The 24,336-nt window shown below is 43.0% G+C and overlaps 1 protein-coding gene across 4 annotated transcripts in view; it reads left to right on the forward strand.

Annotated features, from left to right (window-relative positions):
* mdga2a (MAM domain containing glycosylphosphatidylinositol anchor 2a) overlaps positions 1 to 24,336 on the forward strand; it is a 194,790-nt gene that overhangs the window by 94,772 nt on the left and 75,682 nt on the right. For 2 of the 4 annotated variants that reach the window (XM_048974881.1, XM_048974880.1), the window contains exons 6-8: positions 141 to 410; positions 12,735 to 13,064; positions 18,104 to 18,424. In XM_048974881.1, the coding sequence (XP_048830838.1) occupies positions 141 to 410; positions 12,735 to 13,064; positions 18,104 to 18,424 (921 nt within the window). The remainder of the gene's footprint in view (positions 1 to 140; positions 411 to 12,734; positions 13,065 to 18,103; positions 18,425 to 24,336) is intronic. The other 2 variants (XM_048974883.1, XM_048974882.1) reach the window with 1 other exon arrangement.

The following is a 24,336-nucleotide window of genomic DNA, read 5'->3' on the forward strand; positions in this document are numbered from 1 at the left end:
AGCTTTGTCCACGGGGAGCTCCTAGCAGTTAGCTTGACTTTGGGCTGTTGTGTCATTATATGTCTTCAGTGTGAGCTGCCATACAGTAATAAGAGTAATAATAATAATTTAAGGTTATGGTTTTTCTGTGTGCACTGTAGCATCACCCACCATTAAACTCTTGGTGGAGGATCCCATTGTGGTGAACCCAGGCCAGACGGTAACCCTGGTGTGTATCACCTCCGGAGGAGAACCCACGCCCACGTTGACGTGGGTGCGCAACTTGGAGCCACTCCCTGAGAAAAGTGTGCTCAACGGAGGAACACTGACCCTACCGGCCATCACCTCGGAGGAGGCGGGCGTCTACAGCTGCGTGGCCAACAACAATGTGGGCAACCCCGCCAAAAAGTCCACCACCATCATCATCAGAGGTAGGATTCTTTAGGTTGTAAGCTACTTGATGCAGATAATGTCTCAGGGCCGTTTTCTTCTGAAAGGAAGGGAGGGCATAAGCGATATATCCATCCATTAATTCCCATAGCTGCGGCCTTGATTGAGCTGACTCTTGACATATTCCACACAATGTAATTTCTGAAAAGGTGACTTTCATCAAGATTCATGGAATCATGATGTGCAAAAAATGAATGCTGTTTTATTTTTGCTGTCTGCTAGTTACATCCATTTCCGTAAGTGCTTATCCAGTACAGGGTTACTGTCAGTACCGTCCCAGAAAATAGCAGGAACGAGACAGTAGAAGCACCCTGAAGGGCATGCCTAGTAGGTGCATTTTGTTGGTGTGACATGAAGAGGCTACGTTATGCAACATCGATTCAGATGGGCTGCAGATTAAACCACAGGGTCCTAGTTATTTAAAGCCAGCTTACACCGAATATGGAAATGCACTCAAGGCTGGTATAATAATTATTCATTAGCCAAACGCAGATGAACCAGATCAAGATTTTCTATCTGTTTGTAAATTCTTATACTTCTCTCTGGTCCAGTGGTTTCATTTATTTGCGAATAGGAACATATTATGCCCTGCAGTGTATACTGTATAAGTGTTGCATTCCGTCGGTGTCATTTGTTTTACCTATTTCAAACTGAAAGAATGGCAAGCAGCGTGAAGATCGTTGAGGCCCAACCCCCACGCCGCGAAGGTGCCCCGAGGAAGTCTGGCAGGGCCTGCGCCGGTCGCTCCCGAACCTCGCTGGCAGAACTTTCGGCAGCATCTGTTGGGAGGAAATATGCAATTAGTAAACGATCATTAGGGCAACTGCGCGATGATTTGACAATGCTCCTGGGACAGACAATAAAGATCAACAGGATAAAAGCAGGATGCATCAGCGAGGCATGAAACTTCTCTGTGGGGTGGCGGCCCCCCCTGGCATCTGCCAGTAGAAATTAACTACGGTTTCAGTCGCGTACGACATGCTTGGGTGGGGCACTTTTTCTGAAGGATCAGGGCGACGGGTGCAACCGTAGCCTCCACGACGATGTAGCACTCAGTCTCACGCAGGATTGAGCACCTCCCTGGTGATATAATGGCTGCGTGGCAGTTTTTTCCTCAAATTGCCGTGTTTCTTTCTGTTTCCGACGGATACTGTTTCCGAGGAGCGCGGAAATGCTGGTTTAAGGTAGGAGCTATGCTGTGCTCTTCTCCCGGATGAATCTCTCCAGCATAATCTCCGTGCTAGGGGAGGCCAAAACGTCACGTCTTATTTCACAGTCCGGCTATATCAGCTCCCCCCTACCCCCCACCTCAGGAAGGTTTTCAAAGCAAACCTCTAATGTGCAAATAAAGATGTTTAGCACATCTGGGGGGGTTAGCCTGAGCTTCTCTGGGAATCCTTTTATTCCTGCCGGGTCTGTAGGCCTGACAGTAGAGAGTCCGATAACACAGGGAAAGCAGATTTGCATGGCCAGGTTTCAGCTGGGGGGACAAGCGGCAGAGGGAGGGCCAGACGCTGGCCCAGGTTGGATGAGCTGCCCGCACCACGGAAAGCGGCTCTACCGGGAATCTCGGCCAGGAATTGCTGACCCGTACGGAAAAGCACACGGCCTGAAATGGGCTTGCACCGTTATCGCCCCGCGGAAGTGAGCGCTAGCACGTTTAGCTATTTGCACCAACACTCTGGACAGCTAGCTGAGGTGTTGGCTCAGTTGGGTAGCGTCATATCCCCTTGGCTCCAGAATGAATGGCCTGATTGGCCTCAATGCTCTTCCGTCTGCAGTTTACACACTCTCCCAGTGCCTCTAACGCGACCTTCCAAAGACAGGCTTCTCATGTAATTAGCTGCCCTTCATTTACAATAAGACTCCGTAAATAAAGGCACGTATGTTCGAGGGTACCCTCAGATGCTCTTTTGCCCTCCAGGCAATGCCCCGCTGTATGTGCCCCGGGTCTGGCCCCACTGCAAGTAATTAGTGAAAACGAATGGATGTTGGAATACATTCCCACTTAGATCTTTAGAAAAGCAACTCTATTTAATATTGACGTTTCTATAAATATTCATCACTGCAAATCTCTGGAGTGTACGCTACAGCTTTATTGAAGTGTCCGATTGAACTCTTCTTTCTGCTCCACTTCTGATTTCACTGAGTAGCCTAACTTACTCTGCCTGGATGCGGAGTAGGTAGGAGTAGAGTGCAGTGTTAAGGAGGGGTTAATGTCGCTCCCATTAACCACCTGCTGTGAAAGTAACAATAAAAAACATGGCAGCTGGAGGCTTATCAAAGTATACTTAATACACATGTATTTCTGTTCATTTGCCTTGTGATGTGTTTGATTAGGAGGTCAGAATAAGGTAGAAAAGATTGTCTTTTGGGGGTGCAGGTGCTGGGATTAGTGTTCCACAGAGTTTGGATGCATCACCCCTTGAAAAACAGGCAGCAAGATGCTCGCCAAGGCCGTTTTCGGCAAAGCGACATACCCTTATGACAGTCGTGTCCATAGCAGGAGAGATTTGTCTGGTAAATAGCCCCAAAACGACTGTAAATATTTCAGTGCAATTATGAACGTTTATGCTGCTACAGGCGGTGTTTTCTTTAGAAGGGCTGTCAGCGTTCTCCACCCCTCCCAGATGGAGCCGGGTCAGGCGATCGGTGCTGCGACGGAAAACTAGGTCAGCTTAACACTGCGCTTCTTTCAGATGATGCATTACTATTTAGCGTAGACAATTATGCAAAATCACCTTTTTTAAGTGAGCCAGTTACTCAGGATCTGTGTAGGTGACGTATACCTTTAGGTTTCTGATGTTCGCTGTAGATTATGGACCTAATGGCAGTTTATTCATTATCACCAGGATGCTTCTGAAGAGCTTCTAAGACACGTACGTGTCCTTACTGGCACTTTGTAGTATTATGGCCCCTATTGAGACAATGGTCAAGTAAAACTGAATCATCTTGCTATTCAGACTTTTCCCATCTCGCTGTCACAATGTAATTACATGATCCAGACGGTCTGTAGTTATTTACATTGTCTTTTATAATTCTTTTTAATTTTTATGTTATTGATTTGTGACATGGTGGGATTACTCCCTGTTCAATCCGCCCCCATCCCCTGCTGCCTTAATCAAATAGTCTTCAAAGTTAAGGATGTACAGTGATTAAAAAAAGATTTGCCAGTGAAAAAAAAAAAGAACGTTTGGAAAGGTGACTTCCGACACTCGGAAGAATTCCCCAGCTGTCTACAGCAAGTCGGCACCCTTGCAGTGACTCATCTAGTCCTGTACTCCATAATTAGGCTGCATTATAGATTACTCCTCGAGTTCTTCTTCAGAAGTCTGAAGCTGACAATCGGAAATGAGATCCCATGGTATGCGTAATCAGTTTTGAGGCACGAGAGAAAAAAACCCAAATGAAACTTCAAGTGAAGTAAAGCTACAAAACTATCTCTTGCACTTAATTCTAGTTGCTGAATACCTTACATAAAATCAAGATAGGAAATATCATTGTTGATATAGTCTTGATAAAATTAGGGGTGAGCTAGTTTATAGGACAGTTTTTGAATATCTATAGAGGCCCTAGGTCAACTCCTGCCAAATGGAGTCTTGATGGCAGACAGTCCTGCCCTCATGCTCCTACTACCCATACCTATAATTATTATTAGGTTAAATGGGCCGTAACCAAGGTATTGGTGTCTTAGGCTATTCCTCAGTATGTGTACTACACCCTACTTGTGTTGTCGTGTTCCTCTTTTTCGTAATCTTCCATTACGAAAGATAAGTTTCAAGTACCTAAGTACAGAGGACGGTAAAAATCCCCGGATGTTCTTCTTGCCCTGCCTCAAATGTCAAAGACGCATCAGTTGCATCCTTGCCAACTGAGACCAATCCCATGATTCACTGCGCCCCAAGTTCGTTCTGGGGAGAAAGACATAGCAAAACCGGTTTTGCCAAGACCACAAGTACGGTCTTTGCATATTTGGTATAGACAAACACTCTCATTTCTCATTGGTCTTGAGAAAATAATGTCATTAGCCATCCATCTGATGAACGCTTATCCTGGACATGGTCTTGGATGTGCCAAGAGCCACCCCAGGCAGCAGGGGGCAGAGGTACACCCTGGATGGGGTGTCAGTTTATTGCAAGGTAATCAATATTATTATAATTGTAGGTTTGACTAGAAATAAGTACTGTAGAGCTTATGAGATATGCAGGGCATCTTTATAATGATTTCCTTTGGTTGCAGGGTAAATGGCTGTGAAAGCCATTTTACCAGTGCATTGACTCCCCTGATGAAAAAAAAAGAAATTATAGAGCAAAAATAAAGTTATTGGCGTTTTCATAAAATATACTGTTAGCACTGGTAAAAGTTGGGTTGATTGGAAGTTGTGGGGCTTTGATGAGTTGCTACTAATGGCCCTTGATGATAACAGCTGTACTGTAGTTATTCATAAAGCACAAACCAAATTCTTGATTAGCCTCCTGCTACACTCATTCTTGTATTTCTATAAATCTCACTTTAGCTGTTGTCTTTCCACAGTCCCCCACCTTGTGATGATGTTTCGTTACAGCATTGTCACTGATCTAATGAACGCCTTGACTTTCTGCACTCTGTTAGACTTAAAGCTTGGCTGTGTTGACCATTACTAAAATGTGCAATATATACAAGTCGTGCCCCGTTGCTGAGCGTGCAGGCTGCCACAAGACTCAACCTTTTATTTATTTACGGACGTCGTCCTAGAATCGCTGTAAATTGCGTGCGGCAAACACTGCATAGGCAGCAGTGATGAGTCCTCTATCTTATGGCAGCCGTAAACAGGATATTGCAACAGAGCGACGTTATTAAAATGGGATTTCCGGGCGTAGCGCAAATTTTCTGCGTGGGTCAGCGAAAAAGCATGTTGTCAGCAGTCTTTGGCCCGTTAGCACAAGAAATTGATTAGTGAACTGTTGGAGAGACTAACTTCATAAAGTTTAGTGGTCCGAGGTTTTGTAATTCAACATCTTCAACCTGCATTTATAAGATAATAGATACAGATCATTTCCTGCAAGGGACAGTCTCGTTTTATTAAAAAATCCTTGGCTTATTTAACTACTAGCAGCATATCTGCCCACTGGAAATTTAGGTCTTACTCATTTATCAGAACCAAAGTAATCTTGGAAGGAGATATGTAACCCCGTACAAGAGAACGAAACCCAGAACCCCACAGCATCTACGCTAATCCGACAATTGAATATCTGGGCCCGGAAGTTTCAGTCTCGTACAAATATCAGGCCCAGTCCTTGAAAAGCCCTTTCAGGATTGTTTTGCCGAGGGGCTGTCTGTGTTTTTACGGATCCTCTCCGAGCAGATGGTGGATCTTCTGGCCATGCCTCCCACGGGCTGGGGTGTCTTTCAGCTCAGCCTGCCGTTCCAAGACGCCAACAGGCGCTTGGCACGCTGAGGTCGCTATCATGATCCTGTGGTTGGTGTTGACTCATTTTTTTTTTTTTAAGAAACTTGGCCTCCTGCTTTACTTTTCCAGATGCTGTGCAAGTGTCTACCATTCTGTTTGCCAGTCTGTCTTTTAGCGTGGTCTAGGTGCATCAAGGTTGTTGGAAAGGAGGATTCCAGGAGGCAATGCTAGTTAATTACACCAGAAAGAAGCACATTACAGTCTTTACTGCCTGCCTCTTCAGAAAAAAAAGTATTTGCGACGTTTTGTCCTTTTTCCACGGTGAGTTTGTAGAGGCAGCTTGCTAAAGAGGGACAAGTGAAGCATCAGCATTGGTTTCAGTTGAGGCTTTCAAGTGGCTCTGCGTCTATTTCAACATGATGTCGATGAGCAAAGGTTCCTCGCTGTTCTCAGAAGGCTGAGTCAATGAATGACAGCTGTCGTCTGGTCTGTCATGAAGGTCAGGAAACACTGGGGTGGCAGCTTCTCCTGGGGTCCCTGAAATGTAGATTTTTTAAACTTTCAAGGAACGGAATCATTCTGCTTCCTTTCTAGAAAGACGTCACTTTACCGACAGCCTGTGAGTTTCCTCATGATACTGCTTCAACATCTTCATGTCCCTAAATATAATGAGTATTAACTGCAAGGATTCTTTTCGGTTGTCTTAGTGAGTAGCACTGTAGCCTCACACGTGCAAGGTCGGGGGGTTTAAATGGGTGAGGAATTCGCTAGTTCTCTGCATGTTTGTTCAGGAAGCTTCTTTTCTCCCACAGCCCAAAAACACGTGGTGAGCTGGTGACCTTGTGTCCCCTATAGGAGTATTTCCCAATCAGGTCCGCAGACAGTCCATGTTTTTGCTACTGAAAGCTGGGAGGGAGCAAAAATGTGGACCATCTGGGAGTCCCCAAGGATCGGTTTAAGAAACACTGCCCTATGATGTGAGTGTGAATGCCATTCCATCTGGGCTGTTCCCTGTCTTGTACCATGTACAGCCTGTGATAGTCTCCAGGCTAACAAGGACCTAGTATTGGTTTGAGTACTTAGGGAATATGGATGGAATTCTTAGTAAGATTAGGTACCAGTACAGGCTAGTTGGCATCAGTTAGTGCCACCCCTTCCAAGACAAGCATACTAAGTATTTTCTAACAGTTTCAGTTCAAGGTAAATCTAATTTATCTTACATGTCCTGTTATTTTTCTCTTGGAAAAAAAAAAGAGAAAGATCTCTCAAATGTGACTTGTAAAAACTCGCCGGCCGCATGTAAATCAACATGTAAATCGACTCCTATCAAATTTGTTTTTGAATAATTTATGGGCCAGCAGTGCATCCCATTTCCATGAATGAATGGCTAATGAGCTCGGCGGGTTACCAGCAGAGGCAAGATGTGGCCCACTGGCTGGCTCTGGGGTCTCCAAAGACCCTTGGCGGAAGAATGAGGAAAGAAAAGTGGAGCCCAGGCGATGAGAGAGAGTGACAGGTCAGCTGCCAGAGTGTCGGTGGAGAGGAGTGGGTCCTTCCCCCATTGGTAACTCCCCAAATTTAATTAACACCCATAATGAAACAGGAAGGTAGGGGTGTCTGTTGAACACATTACTGCACTATAGCAGAAAGAATACTGTATTAATGCTTTGTTCCCCCATAATGGGAACCTTTTTCCAGTATTATGGGCATTATGGTGATGTCCTCCACCATTATTACAATTATTATTCCATCTAGTGACAGTAGACATTTGAGGAGCAGACCAGTTTTTTTTTTTTTTTTTGTAAAAACATAAAGCATAATGGGGGTGGTACAGTGGTCAGCACTGGTGCCTCACACCTCACGGACCTGGTTTGCATCTCCCCCATGGCTCCATGCATGTTTTCCCTGTGTCATACTGGGGTCTCCTCCATTCCTCCATGTACTCCAGTTTCCCCCCACAGTCCAAAAACTATGCTGAGGTGAACTGGAGTTACCAAATTGCATGTGGGAGTGACTGGTGTGTGAGTGTGTCCTACACTGTACCCCACTCCCCCCCCCCCCCCCCCCCCCCCCCCCGCATCTCTGAATAGGACAAGCAGTTACAGAAAATGGATGGATGATTGATTATACATTATGCACACATACTGAACAGAACCGGTCATTTCCACTGTTCACGATGCATTAAAGGCTTGGCGAATTTAATGCAAGGTCTGCCCAGTCTTTCTGCATTCATTATTGCTATAGAATGAGCTTCATTTGCTTCAGTAAGCTGCTGCCTATTTTTAGACGGACTGTAGTAAGCCTGCCAAGCATCTGCAGAGGAAATGACGATTATGTCCTCCTACACGTCTAAAACATCTGGGTCTTAAGGCACTGAAATATTGTATTTTCTTTATCAGGAGGTGGAATTTCATTTTATATAGTGCCTGGCAATAATATGAACCTGACAAGTAGCTTGTCAAATGCAATTTAAAGTTTGCTTTCAAGACCTGGCATACCTGTGTCTGCTGAATAAATATGCTGTCTCTTCAATTTTATTAAATTGAAAAAATGATCTGGAACACAAATTTAAATAGGAGATTTATTTTACAATGTCTGTTTTACCCTTAATAGGAATTATTTTTATTAGAGAGGTTATAAATATGTATATAGAAAGAATGCAGTGTGTCTGGGTAGCAATGTTTTTTTTACTGTGCTATAGTGTAGAATATATTAATCTACAGTATATAAATCTGACTATTTTTACACAGCTTAATTAACAGGGTTTTCCGCTGTTCACCAAAGTGGTTCTACAGTGTTCTAAAGATACAGTTTCTTGTTTATCCAGAGCTTTAACGATAGTGCTGCTATTACAATGAGGATATCGAGAATCATGCACCAAATGTCTGCTTTGCACGGAGAGGAATCGCAGTCCTCTATAATAACAGCAACAACAATAATATCAATAATAATCGTAATAATTATTATTGTTGTGGTTGCGATTATTAATATTATTATTATTATTCCAGGATTGTGGTATTGCTTTATTTCAGATTAGCTAAGCAAGTTACGTTAAAGTTGTACACTTACTCAGCTATCGTAACTGACAAGAAGACTAAGTAAAGAAAGGGGGTGTAGATTGTTTGGGTGTAGATTGTTTGGGTGTAGATTGTTAGTCGTTTCCCGCATGGCATCATTCATAAGCGTGAAAGGGAACAGAAGCCTGACCTATATTTTATGTTCTTATATTATGTGTTCCTGTGTTTTATTAGTAAACTTAACCAACATCCCTGGTAATTCTACTGTAATGTTCATAAACTGTAAATTTTTGTCTCGCTGAGTATAAATAACTTCCCATAGGTTTTTAATGATCCTGCTGAATTAGTTTCTTTTTTCTGTTTGTTTTTTTATGAGTTTTACAGGGAAACATGTTTGCTGAACTGGATAATGAAAAATTCATGCTGATTGCTTTGAATTATTTGTCTGTGAAGTGTGTATCCAGCGTTCTGTCTGAGCGTTGTTCACAGTTTTAAAAGCAAGTGCCTTTTTTGGCATGGCGGGTCCCACATTTCTGAGCTCCCTAAGTGCTCGTGAAAATGGGGGGGGGACCTTTTTGTCTGGTGACATGTTGCCCACTGTGCAGAGCCTAGCCAGTAGCTCTGGGATGGTGGGGGGGGGGAGGTGGAGTATGATTTCTGTTATTTGTTTACAGTATGACAAGGCATATCCTTTGACAAATGTTTCTATAGGTAACCCAGTTCTGGCTTCAACCAGCTTTTCGGATGCGGGGGTGTTAAGAGATGAAGGTTTCTGGGTTTAGATGCTGTATGGGGTCTTTTTAAACAGCTGAAAGTAAGGCACATCTCAGCCTCCACTATGAATGACAGTTCTTAAGCGGGAGCTCGCAGTGATACAGGTCAGGAGTTCAAGTAGCTCTGACACCCTGTTTTTTTTGTTACTAGTCAATCAAGATTGAGACAAGCAGCTCCCAATGATGGGTGACTGAAAAGGAGCTAATAGTAATAATCAGCTGTGAATATTTCAATGAATTTAATTGTCATGCCTCTGAATGAACCAGCAGAAAGTCACAAACATAATCTAGCTGTTTCTGTTCATCAGAAAGAGCCATGAATACCTTTCAGGTTGACATGTAAAGAAGTGTACGAATGTTAAAGGCTTAAAATATGAATAGGTGATGGCAGTGAAGAGAGTCCGGTAACACAAGGATGGGAGACAGGGATACTGTTTCTTTGGACATGCACCTGTGGGTTTTGGATTTACAGGGATTTGTCTTGAGACAGGGTTAACAGGAGCAATAAGGCAAAGAAAGGCTGCTTCATCCTGAGCAGAAGAATTAACAAAAATGTTCAGGGTTGCAGAACAATGACTATACACAATAAGTCTGAGAGACCAAGCATACTTACTGTATGGCTATTGAAGCAGGACGAAGGTGGACCCCCCTTTTACTACAGTAGTCTCCTCTCCACTCCACACTAAGCCTCTCCCACAAGCATGCTTACTTAAAACAAAATTTGTGGTCACAATGGGAAACTATGAACATTATTAGTAGAGTCTTTAATAGGAAATGAATTAATGGATTAATACAATTTTAATGGCCACGGAGAAACAAATGGTTTGCAAAAAGCAAACTAATATCATATTTGGGTTCAATAACAGAACTGCATCAACTTAGACCAAACATCTTTTGATTAATTGTGTGTTGTTGTTCATTTTAATTTGCTAATCATTTGTTAATCATTTCGAATATGTAATGCCAGTTTCTTTCAACTAAAAATGAACGACATAATTTAAGTTGCTCTGCTGAATTAAACTTAATTATACTGTTCATGTTTAATGGCTATTGATTATGATAATGAGTTACACTTCATAAACTGTGATATGAATTTTTTGCAATCGCTGCCTGATTTTTAGCTATTTCTTGTCTGCTCCTTTCAGTAGTACGTTCCTAACTACCAAAAACAGCCATTGAGCTTTTTAAATTAGATCTAATCACCAAGGGGGTAGGAGACAGGCTGAATTACCGAAAAGAAAAGAAGTAAACTAACAAACATGCATTATACACACACACACACACACACACATATTGATGGATGGACAGATGGATGAATAGATACGTATAAGAATTGTACTGTATCCCTATGGATGGATGGATGGATATTGTTTCATGTATCACCAGGGAAGAGTGCAGCCTTTGTGGAAGTCATGCACACCAAATAGCCAGAGTAGACACATAAGTTTGAGGGGCGCAAAGGCTGGGGTGGGGGGCTTGGTGCTTTTACATATTTCCCTGATGCTAATGATAACAGTGCCATTCTATAATTTATTTACTTGGCAGTTGCTCTTTTTCCATCGCAACTTATCAAACCATCCATGCAGAGAGGGAGATATAGATTAATGGTCTGTGTTCAACTCTGAACAATCTGCCGTCCTGGTGTAAGAATCAATAACGGCCACGTTGGGGCTTAGTACGGCTACAGCTGCTGTTTGGCATCTCATTCAAAATTCACCATCTTTGGGCAGGAAGGAATTACTCGGGGTTATAGAAGATGTATGTGGGAAACGCTGGGCGGGAGTCATGTGATGCAAGGGTGGGGGGCTGAAGCAGCCAACTGTCCCCTTCATTTGGGGATGGATGGACAGACAGACGGATGGACGGTCGGACGGATGAATAGATAGATAGATAGATAGATAGATAGATAGATAGATAGATAGATAGATAGATAGATAGATAGATAGATAGATAGACAGATAGATAGAAGGATGGATGGATGGATGGATGGATGGATGGATGGGCAGATAGATTGATAAAATTGGGCCTTGCTCAGCATTTACTTAGAGAACAAAAGTACAAAACGCAAAAATACAAAAGCCAAAGTTTGAGATTGCAAACTGAAGCACGTAGCATAGGGGCAGGAATTGGGAATTTTGCCCAGGTATCCGATCCACAAATCATCAAGGAACATAAAGGAAAAGCCATTTATTCAAAAGACACTCATTCGAGTTTCCATGTGAGCTAGTGGGATCAGGCATCAGGGTTCGGTTTTGTTTTCTAGAGCCGGAAGAATAACAATATTGACTCTTATAGGACAGGTAATAAAATTTAGGTGATGTGAATGAATGGGCTTGTGGTCTAGCTTTGCCAAGCATCATCCACAGCCACACGAACTTACGTCCTGGAATAACAAACAGGTGCGATGCTTCATAGCAAACACCTGACTCACCTCCTGAGACGGACACTCACTGTGTACTTATGTGTAGGAGCACTGGAAATACACATTAACACATCCCTTGTGTTTGCTTTTATCTTACCTGAGTGTGCTTCAGGCTCTGTCCGTTTATCTTTCTGACAACTTTGGAGGAACCGGATGGTGCCCAGCCAGTCGGTGCATTGAAAAATCACCCAGCACTGACTTGCTGTGTGCCAAGAAGTTTAAGAAGGAGAAGTGATAGCAGTGAACTGAAGGCATGACCTCGTCACTTTAATTGATTAATCACTTTTTTATCTCTAAAACCCATCAAGAAGAAATTTGCCATGACAGGTGAAAACAAGACTGATTTCTTATAGCATGATACGAGCCTGTAGTCACTCCTTCCAGAACATCTGAGGAAAACCACGCATGCCGCAGTGTCGCTAGTCTTCTGTCGTTTTGATTTCTGTCACTTAATGCCAAATAAACTTATTATAATGCAGCTATGAGGAACTTCAAGAAAATCCTACGACATGAAGGAACATTTTCTTCTAATTTTATTGTATGGCTGTTGATAAAAGGGTCTTTTATGCAGTGGTGCTGGTTCTTCACGTTAATTGAATCTGCCCCGGGAGAGATGTGTACTGTATGGAACCATTGAAATCTGAATTTCAAGATAATTCTGCAATTTTATTAATAATGGGGTACAATTCCCTTTGTCCCTACAGCACTGAAGAAAGGTCGTTTCTGGATTACCCCCGACCCCTACCACAATGATGACAACATCCAGATCGGCCGTGAGGTGAAGATCTCCTGCCAGGTGGAAGCCACTCCTCCAGAGGAGCTGATGTTCAGCTGGCTGAAGAATGGGCGGGCGCTTCGCAGCTCCGAGCGGATGGTCATCACGCAGACGGACCCGGACGTCTCGCCGGGAACAACCAACTTAGACATCATCGACCTCAAGTTCACAGACTTTGGCACCTACACCTGTATGGCCTCGCTCAAGGGAGGAGGCATCCCAGAAATCAGCATCGATGTCAACATTTCCTCCACCACTGGTGAGTACCAGTTAACCCTCAGCCCTGGGTGACCCCCCAGCCCCCGATCCCCAAACCCATTTTTATTTTTCCTCACAAGAAATGCTTTCCGAATGTAACATGCCTGGTCAATTCTGATCTGTACTTCACACAGTAAGCAGTGAGGAGTCATCGCTCAGTAAATCAGATTTCGACAGAAGTGCTTTTATGCAAAGCACTATTAATTGGGATCCAACCATGCATTCAGTACTAAGTGGGGTTTAATCGAGGTGGATGTTTTAATGCATGTTATACTCGCAGAGCTTTGAAAGTGTACGATTAATCACTGTTTCACTCCTGTAATACTTCTGTGTCGTATTCTACGATCAGTACTCTCTGAGCATCGCTGCTGCAAAAATGACTCCATACATAATTGCTGCTGTTTTTTTCATTTTATTCTTTTTTTTTCTCTCATAATGCTTGAAAATTTTAACCGGAATTTTGAAGACTACAGGAAACTGTTTTGTGACGTTAAATCAAATATAGCATTTCAGGATACGTCTTCCTCAAAGGGCCGGTACTGTTTTGCGGTTAGAACAGACATGGGTTGAGTGAGAGGAGGCCAGTGAATTAATGAAAAGGTCAGCGGCTGCTCATGGAAATAGAAGAACGCAGGAGCAATTTGGGGAGAAGCTGACCTCAAGCCATCCGTGATTATATTTTGATTACAGGCCAGCCAATTCTCAGGTATGCCAGCTTACCTACCAAGTTCCTTTCTTGGAATACATAACGATACACTTGCCCTCTGAATGCTTTCCCTCTTTTTTAAAAAATTGCCGCAGCAAGATTACCCCTTTAAAATGCACAGTATGGCTGATACAGACACACAAAGCTAATTCTGATTGTGAATAATAGACCCTGGCCTGGAGGCCAGCTCAATCCTCTCTGCTTTGCTTTAGATGTCGAGGTGCTTATTGAAGGACTGAAACACAAATACCTGATGGGTGGCCAGATTAGCCATGCAGGATAAGGTCGATATGTGCTTTCCAGTTTGTATGTGGGGTGTAGTAGGATAAGCAGGTTGGAAAATGTATGGATGGATGTGGGATGTACCCATACCAGACATCTTTGAAAGCCTCACTGCAATTGAGCATCGTAACATACAACCGGCATATTGCCATGGAAACCTGGGCTGCCCCATGAACAGTATAGAACGTCTGTGGAATAAGGGAACTCTGGAAGGTAGAGGTAGGAGACGGGATTGAGGGAGCCTCGCCTGAATTATAATGGATGTTCTGGTTAATCAGTTAGCACATGTTATACATGCAAATGCTGACAGCTCGTCTCACGGAAGGTTTACCCTTTATTACAACCTCTCATATTCCAGAGAGCCAAAATCTGCGCATGTAGGTGCTGAGAAGAGTCACCACAGGAGTGAACCGGCCCAGAATTCTCTGTTTTTTTATTTTTCCTAGTCTCACTGCTGCTGCGCAAATGGCAGTCAAAGTGGCGTCGCGTAATGCGGAAACACCGCGCTTGGCATTCACAGCAGGACAGCCATTCCCCGTGTTTGTATGTACGAACAATTAGCTAGAGGTTACTTTTAGAAGGCTTGTCACACCTGCATTTGTTTTTTGGTGTTTACCTTGAGGTAATATTGGCTTTTCTTTGAATGCGTCTTGGTAAGTAACCAAGCGTTAGCATCAGAGAAGCCGTTTTCACAGGAGAATATCTTCAAGTTTCGAGGTGTTTCATTAACTGTTGTAATAATCGCATTGGTCTCCCAGCTTCATTTCACTCAATAATTGGTATGACATTCTCAGGCGACTCTCCAAATTTTTTTAAATTTACCCAATATCGGGCCCTATCACTCAAAACAGCTTATACAATACCTCGCAACCCATAGGGCATAAAAATATGAAATTTTGTATCTGAATTTCTAGTTAGATATCGCAACAGGTCATATAATATAAGTTTGTATACTCATCAAACATGGCCAAGCAGCTAATCAGATTTCAGCAGCCTATATTTACCCTTGTATATTGATTTAGAAATTGCAGAATTTTTCAAGGTTGTCCACGTTTCACCCAATTTATTAAACCACTGCATTGTTTCATTCATAAAATGGGTCACAGGACCTTGAACACTTGTTTCACCATCCTACAGATTTGGCCTAAATATAATGCAAAGCTTCACCTCTTCTTAATGGGAAAAAAATGCAATAAATCTTCATATTAGCCAGAGAGCTGATATATCCAAATGGCTGATCACACAAAAGCAGGGGTTTTGTAAGAGATAGCTACTTCATCAATGGCAGCGTTTAATTATTACATTACAAGGTATCATTTATCAAAGGGCTTGGACGTAGCGCCACATTTTCTAAACCAGGAGGTGCAGGAATTTTGTTCATCTCTCATACATTTTCTGTAGTCCGATTTTTCCAAGTTTAACATATACTTTCAACTTATTTTGCTTCCTTATATTGCTTATTGCTTTCAGCTTACTTTCACTTACACGTATGGCCATATCTAAATAATGTTTTCCCCTTTTCCACACATCAAACTTCAACCCAAAATTATGCTTTTTCAAGCTATCGCTATGGCCACTGCCCGAATTGCCTTTAAGTCATCTATAAACACGCTGGCTTTGATGTATATTTTAAAGCTCTGCACTTTGACGCCCTCCAAAAATGGGTACATCGTGTGACGTTGTAATTGCCATAATTCCTGGGCTTCTGTAATTGAATAACAACCACCCCAGAATATTCATTATCCTGTAATCAGCTGGTCGATTTCTGCTACCTTCCATACCGTCTTCTGTCTTGGCTCCTTCCCGCGCATCTCCGGGGGCACGGTCGTAATCTGGATAATCACTTTGCCATTTCTACCACACTTGCCCATTATAATACTGCCGTGCAATTTGCTGTTCAGAAATTCCTCTCATGGTAATAAGCCAGGCTGACTGCCATTGGGCCTGATTAAATCGCCGCTTGCTTATAGACAGACTCACTGAGGGGCTCCGCTGGGAAAGGGCAGGAGCTCCACCGGAGTTTAGGGCACTGCTCACCCTGCATTTATTATCAGCACACCAACCTGCATATTCTGCATCTGATTGATTTTGAATTTTTTTTTTCACTTACGCAAAGAGGAACTACTGTAAAAATATGCTTCAGTTCATGTAGTGTATGCATCAAAAGTTATTTATATTCCTGTTACTGTACAGTCTTGGATCCAAAAACAGAGCACTTTTTTTTTACTCTCAATTCATAGAAAGTGTAAGTTATAATATGTAAATTATTGTTTTTCGCTTACTGTATAGTTCATATTCTTTCTTTTAGAAAAAAAGCTAATCTGAGCTTTCGGTGCTTAATTTATATCGATCTGTAGTAACTATTGCTTTTAAATAATGACATCAATGTGCAGAGCTGAGCACAAAATACAGTCTGAAACACTTAATTCCAAAATACTGAGTACTTTCTGAGTTTTTCAGTATTGCCAAGCCTTTGGTGACATTTGCCGTCAATCCCTTTCTCTTTTGTGAGGCAGGGATTGGATGTTTCTCCCTTGAAAAGAATTGAGACATGATTGCATCAGGCTGGCAGGAAGGTATCCGCTTCTAACAGTCTGGGAATGAGATCTTAACAGGCTTCAGCTCCTCCCTGGCTGCCATATATCTGGGGATGTGCTGGATGGATTGGGATGGACCTTCTCCCGGTTCCCAACATGCCGACTCTGCTTGACATGTCATGCGCCATATGACATGCCCAGAACCTGGCCACTGACCCCATCCCCATTGGAGGGAGGGTGTGAGTACCCTCCTACTGGTGATTTGCTACCCAATGGGAGCAGAGTTATCTAGGAATGAAAGGAAGGACCCTTTTGTTCATGCCGAAGCTGAGCTGGATGGGGATGGGGTGTTGTTTTTGTATCGTACATATCACAACATATTAGGTACCATACCCTATAAATGCTCTATTATGAAGAAAAATCAAAAATACCTCAATATCAGAGAAAAGGCAACAAGCACCAGTGTCTTAATTATGGATTCCATTATCATTAATGGATAATGGGCCACCTAAATTATGAGTAACGACTGCTGAATTTCTGAGCCATTGAGTCACCATGGTTACCGCACATGACTATTAGAGCAGGACTTTTTTTTCAGTATGTGTGTTATGTGATATCAGTTGAGAAGGTGAGTATCCAAGGTTCACGTCCTGTAAATCAGGAGCTGCACCACCAGCGGCCTGCCCTGCAGTCTAGAAAAGTCTGGCAGAACATGCAGGCCCCGGAGGTGTCCACGCTTCCGGGACTAAACAGGGAATCTGCCGTGACAAACACAGGCAGACCCAGGGGCCTCTAAGTCTGCCCTTCTTAGGTTCAGATCCCCTGCCACAAAGGAGAAGTTTGTTTCGCCATCTGCATTTCCCCTTCCTTTTTTTTTTCAAACCATCCCCAATGAAGCGACGTGTGAGGGAAGGCGAGTGAGATGCACAGGCCAGCACCAGGCATGAGCACCACCTAGAGACTCCTTCACATGATGTGGAGGTGAGCGGTGACTGCGGAGCTGCGGTCACGCCCTGTGGGTGGCTGTCTGCTCCCAGAGACACATCTCACTTCCTGCTACTCTGCCTGCAGGTAAACAGCTGTGGAGGACGTCATCCAAAAGGTCATCGCCCGCGTTCTAACAAAGCAGCCATACTTTCATCATGATCAGAAAGCTTGGAAATTATTAGATCCCCAGCTCCTCGTTTTGTCCTATTCTGTGAGGATATTCTGCACACGCAGGCGCACGTTGTTCCAATTATGAATATGAGCCAGTGAAACAGATTTTGAAATTACAGGTTTTTTCGTCTTCCTTTGCAGTTCAGTGCAACAATTCAAGGCCTTCTAATCCTAACTGCCAATTATTCGACATTGACCATGTGGAGACTTGATGTGGGTTGCTCATAATGTACTGCATTGTTAAGACTGAAAGATCCATACTAACTGTCCAGTCCTACCTACAGGGTTCTGGGCAGACAGTGAGCTTGGGGCTATTGTGGAGACCCCGCCATTTGACTTGCTAGAGCCCGATATCAGGTTCTCCTCTGTTTTTTCCTTTTTTAGTTCCCCCGAACCTGACAGTCCCGCGTGGGAAGTCCCCCCTGGTGACCCAGGAGGGCGACACGGTGGAGCTGCAGTGCCTTGTTTCAGGAAAGCCCAAGCCCATCATCCTGTGGTCCAGGGCTGACAAGGAAGCGCCCATGCCGGATGGGAACATGCAGTCGGAGAGCTACGATGGTGTCCTGAGGATCGTCAACGTCTCCCGGGAAATGACAGGCTCCTACCGCTGCCAGACCAGCCAGTACAACGGCTTCAACGTCAAGCCCCGGGAAGCCATAGTGGAGCTCATCGTGCAGTGTGAGTATCGCACTTTGGCGGACACGGTCACTAGGGCGGCGCTCTTCCCACATCCAGACAGATTACAGGCATGTGAAAGAGAGGAGTGCACCAAGCAAAGTGCACAACTTAAATTGTTTTGGTCAATATGCAACGGTTCATGATGATGATTAATGGCTGCGGCATGACCACTGTGGACAGGTTAGTTGCTTAACTTATGTAAGTAGCTTTGGGTAAAAGTATCTGTAAAGCAAAATGAGAATGTCAAATAATAATAATTTAATAAGTGTTTTATGGTTTGCAAAGAATTTATTTGCAATGGCAAGTTGATGAACCTAACAGAGTTGATAGTTGATAATCTATACACGTTGAAATGTGACTGGTGCATAAAATCTGCTGGATTGTGTGGCGCATCTGATCATGCATGCATGTGCGCGTGAACATGGCTGTCATATGTCTCAAGAGGATGGACTAGTTGTGTTACCTAGAGTTTACATTGGTCGCCGGTTCTGTCTCCTGCACTCACTCGTTAAATTATACAGCAGGTATTGATCAAGCTGGGAAACCATGTTTATAGCCTCTCCCAGAGATCTCCCCCCCCCCCACATACCCACCCACTCCTGAAATGGTGTAATAACAATGTCCAGTAAAGGCAAAGGGGAACGCTTCAGAAAAAATGGAGGATCCTGAGGGAAGTACCTGCACACCTCCACACACAGACGCTGTGACACAGAGGCATGAAGCCCCCCCCCCCAACTATGGGGAGGGGGGGGCCAGTTAGGGGAGAGATTGACATGCGGCTTTGCTTTCCAGAATCCGACAGGAATACAAAGCAGTGGCATTGAAATGCAGCTTCCGTATCTACCCGCGCTCCCCCCCCGCGCCATACCGCGGAACGTGGAGACGGATGACAGACGTGACGCCCGTCTTGGGGGCTGAGGAGAGCGGCTCCATCTGGGGGCTGGCGGATGGAGCGCGTGCAGATCGCCACAGCAGTGTCAGGGTGGGAGGCAGACGCCTCACAGCGGAGGTTTGCTCCCTTGGGGTGTCCTGCTTCAGAAAACCTTTGTTGTGCACCGGGCGACTGTGTCCTATCAGTTGGTCACTCATCCTACAAAATGGGTTCCGATTTTGGGGCTGATCACCAAATTTGCAAACGCACCATATATGTAAGAATGAGAATACAATAAGATTGACCAAATCAGTAACTGATTAAACCTTCCTCTTTTTTATAACAATTATGGATTTTTGTGTTTCCACTAAATCGGCTCTGGCATGTTTTTGAAGCACAATATTTGCAACAACTGCCCATTTTTCCCCATGATTTATTTCTGTGCCACGTCTTATGTCATACTGTGGCAGTATTTCACCAGCTTCCAGAGGGGTGTAAGGCATTTTCCCATCAGAGGTGCTTTAAAGAATGTGTAGTTCAGCCACTCCATCATGCAGAAGCCTGCACTTGGAGAACGCATCCATGTTTTGTTGCATGTGCCTCTCTGTTCCTCATTAGACAATCCCCTCTTGTTAGCCTTGGCTGGAGAATTGGCTGTGATCCTTACGCAAAAAACCACTAATTGCGGAAGGTCTTCTCACATATGTCATCCTATGGGACGTGTAGCAGATAGAGAAAGAGAGAGAGAGGGGAAGAGAGAGAAAGAGGAAGGAGAGAGGGGGATACAGTGCGAAAGAGGGATGGGGGCTCTCCCGGAGGAAAGGGGACGGATTGGCTGTGCGATATTAAACCCCGGATTGACATCTTGGAGTTATAATGGTGATGAAATTAAAAATCTCTCTTCTCCTTTCAGCATAGTCACAGTGCTCATGCCTAAGTACCATCTGTTAACCCAACCCCTCCCTCCCCTTTTGGTCAGTGGGTGTTGGGGAAACAAAATCCTTAAAAATCCCTCCCCTTCTTTCATGGAAGATAGGGTTTATACCATAGGAATGGGGCCCTGGCGAGTGAGGGAGTGTATTTTACTCTAAATGCAATTTGATGCATGCCGTTCAAAATGGGCACCAATCAGCAGCAGGCTCCATTGGTGAACATTTGCAGTGATTGGCAGATTTCCGGTCCACATGCGATTATAGCAAAAGTAGAGAAACCGTTAAATTAATCTGGTGCAGCCACCTTTTCGAAATTAGGCTGAGAAACGCGATAAGTCTCCGGGCCACTTTGATGTGTACAAAATTAATTCTCCCATGTAACTCCCCACCTCCCCCAAAAGGTTCAAAGATAGTTACGTAACCTTCTGCCTTGTGAATTTCCACATTAAAGGCCTGTGAATGGCCGTATCTGATAGAGAGATGAGATATCTCTCCTGCCTCACCACGCTTAATGGCAGTGGATCTTAATGCCAAGCAACTATGAATTAAACACACTGAAGTCACCGATTGCCATTTTGCTTAGCTAGCTAGCAGGGCTGTAATGTATATAATGTAACATTTGGTACATAATTAAAATTTTATGCTACACACAATGAAATGAGTGGAACCTAAATTCACAAGCAGATGTTCATGAGTTGGTTAGGTATGAGTTGGTTATAGCTAATGGTTGTTCCAGTCAGTCATAATCGGCGGTTTGGGAACATTTCGTTTACCGAATAAGTCACACCAATGCTGGAGAGAGTAGTCGATAAGACCAATGGTGCCGTTGGCTGTTGTACCGAAGTATAGTATGTCGCTGGAACCGAATCCAACATGCTAACTTATTTGATGCAACATCATCCGACTTTACGTATGACCTGAGCACAGCAGGAACTGCCTCTGCAAGTTAGCATCCCTATGGCATGTAAGGCACTTTTGCCAGGAAATCTAGACTGGCCTAAAAATATCATTACAGCTGTAAGGGTGTTTATCGCTACAGATTCGAGACCATACTCAGTAGTCGAGAACATGGGATTTACTTTATTATGATTATGATGTTATATTTTAGATTTATTTCTTTATTTTTACAACGCGCAAATAAGCGTTTCTTGATTCTTGATTCGTGATTCAGACACATCGACAGATGCAACTATTCCTAATTGTGTTTGTAGTGTTAATAATAAGTAATTTCTAAACAAAAGGTTTTCCCTGCTGTACTGAAATTGCACTGAACGATGAGCCTAAAACTGAGGTTTGTACGAACCATTAAGTTCATTTTGTGTACCGTTACACCCCTATCAGCTAGTATAGCCCTTTGCTGGCTAATTTATTCTCTTTATTGCTGGTTCAGTTGCAAGCATGCTATGGACTGCGTAGCCTATAAATTGTCAATATGCACCAGTCACCATTTCAGTTGGGAGACAGTCATTCGCAATTCACAATGTAAGAAATCACTGCAGATGCTGTGACCGTTTTTACGTGCCCGGGGGCTGTGTAGAGCTCGATATTTGACATAACACAGACAAGAAGACATGGAGGCAATATGGTCCCCCAGATACATCGAGGGTGGGATTGACAGAGTGATAGAGCTAATTGCTTGGTCAAAGGGCACGGTTGGATGGTGAATGTGGGGCTGGGGTCACGTTGCATTGGAGTCAAGCCAGTTTTCCACAGGGCCCAGGTTAACAGGAAATTCCAGAAATGGGGCACAGACAATAATACCAGCGCCCCAGTGGACCCTCCGGTAAAATGATGGAAGGGTCAGGATGGTTGTTTGCTGTAGAGTTCTGTAAAGAATTCCTGTAATTTGTTTAGGTAAATTTACCATTATAAAAAAAGCAAAAGAAATGTAAATATATGTTCAAGATTTAGTCTGGAAATTAAAGTAAAGGTCATTTTTAATGACCAAAACACAATTAAGCATTAAAGAAGTGGAAAACAATAGTGCTTTAAAATGAAAATGTAAAATTGTACCAAGTTCTGTGTAGGTGATCCTGCAGCTGATATTGCTGAAAACCCCTCTGTAGAGGTATTCATCACGTTTATTGGCTGGTCCCATGTTGGGGAATTGCCACCAAAGGCAATTGCATGGGCAGCTACTTGGACAGGATAAGTCCTCGGTTCCAGGAACTAAAAAAGGGATAACAGGAAGTCACAGCTGTGGCGCATTGTGACATCATCAGGCACAGTGTCCAATAAGGGCCAATCAGGGGGAAGGGGCTTAACATAATTTGCATAATTTGATGCAGCATTTGAAGGGCAAAATAACGCTATACATAAAATTTTGAATTTGGAAACGAAACCTTCAGTATTCTTTTATAAACCTCCTGCAAACCTTCTATAATCTATTCACATCAAAATCACTTTGAGGAATTATTTATAAATACATATTTCAAAAAGTAATATAATTTAGATTAGTGTACTTTTAGCAATGCAAATACGTTTTTTTTCAAGGGTGCAGGGATAGTTTTGTCAGCAGAACGATCTGTTTTCTTGTTTTCATTTTATTTTAATGATCAGGGCCATCACAATGAGTACAGTAAGCACTATGATCAGATGAATGTAAATCAGGGAGGACCTTTCTGATTTAGAATTTACATGCTGATATGGTGACAATCTCAGAAATGGGCAGTAGGGCTGCGTGATATGTCCTAGAAATTATATCATGATATTTTCAGTGATTTTCACAATTTTCAATATTTATCATGGTGTTCTAAAATTCATATACAAAAAACGGTAAAATATGACAGCAGGTTTTGAGTTTTTCTAAATATGATGACCAAATCATTTTACTAATAGTTGTGGAGTGTATGACAGGTGTAATGATAAATGAGGCCAACAACAGACTCATACCTTGATGGAATTTGTTTTAAAATAGTGTATTATAACTGTTAATTATGCAAGAAAACAAGTGTTCCTGCTATATCACGACACTCACGATATTCAAATGGATGACAATATGCATGTTCATAACCACGATCTGATATTTTATCGATATATCACTCCACCTTAATGGGCAATATATCAGTTTTACACTTTTTACACTTTTTGCTGAATTGTGGGCGTAGGTGATGCCCATGAGTTTGCATTATGCAATCAGTATTGATTTCAATCAAAAGAATTCAGTGTCACTAAGGCAATTTACACTTCTATAGCCTGCTGTTCCATTGCAGTATATTAGGGCAACTACAGGGTTGCAAACTTGATCAATATGAACAGGAGCATGGTATCATTAAACTCAAGTTTCATTTTAATTTAACCAAAGCAACGTGACATGTAGCTTTTCATTAATATTTTGTCATTACTTGACATTTTAAAGCTTACTATAGCGCAGTGTCTGGATGGGTAATAGCATGGCCTCTCACCTCCAGCATTGTAGGTTTGAGTTCCACCCCCCAGGTCTGTGTGTGGAGGTCTTCTGGGTATTCCATGTTCCTTCTAGCATCCAAAAACATGGTTAGGAGAACAGCTGTCTCAATATTATTCTTCACATGTGCCTTCATGTTTGCGTATGTTAGGATGACCAGATAGTCCCCATCAAGGAGGACACCTCAATGAGAACAGGATTTGTAAACTACCATTTCAATTAAAAAGGACCTGTATTCTGGATTGCTGTCTGCTGATTGGTCAGTGTCCTATAATCATCATGCATGTGTCACCAATGTTAGTTAAACAGGTGGATGGATCTTTCTTTAATTAACATGGTAGTTTACAAATCTAGCCCTAGCTCCCCGACTTGGATTATCTGCTGACCATAGAGTATGGACGGGCGTCCTTCCTAGGGAGGCATTGTTCCCTTGGCTTTGTGGGATACGCTCCACGCCCCAGGCTGTAATGCTGCACTAGATAAGTGTCCATGGAAGATGAAGAGACATTGTGCTGTAACATTTCATGCACATCTATATGACCACATGACCTTGCTTAGGATGAGAGATTAGTAGATGGATGGATTTCTTGTGTGTGTGTATATATGCTGATTTGCTTTCACTGTTAGTATTATGTTAGTAGTATTTATAGTATTTAATACTGCTGCTTAATCAGTTTTTTTTTTCCTAGAATGTTTTTTTTTT

This window comes from Brienomyrus brachyistius, chromosome 14 (genome assembly GCF_023856365.1).
Source record: "Brienomyrus brachyistius isolate T26 chromosome 14, BBRACH_0.4, whole genome shotgun sequence".
Classification (NCBI taxonomy): domain Eukaryota; kingdom Metazoa; phylum Chordata; class Actinopteri; order Osteoglossiformes; family Mormyridae; genus Brienomyrus; species Brienomyrus brachyistius.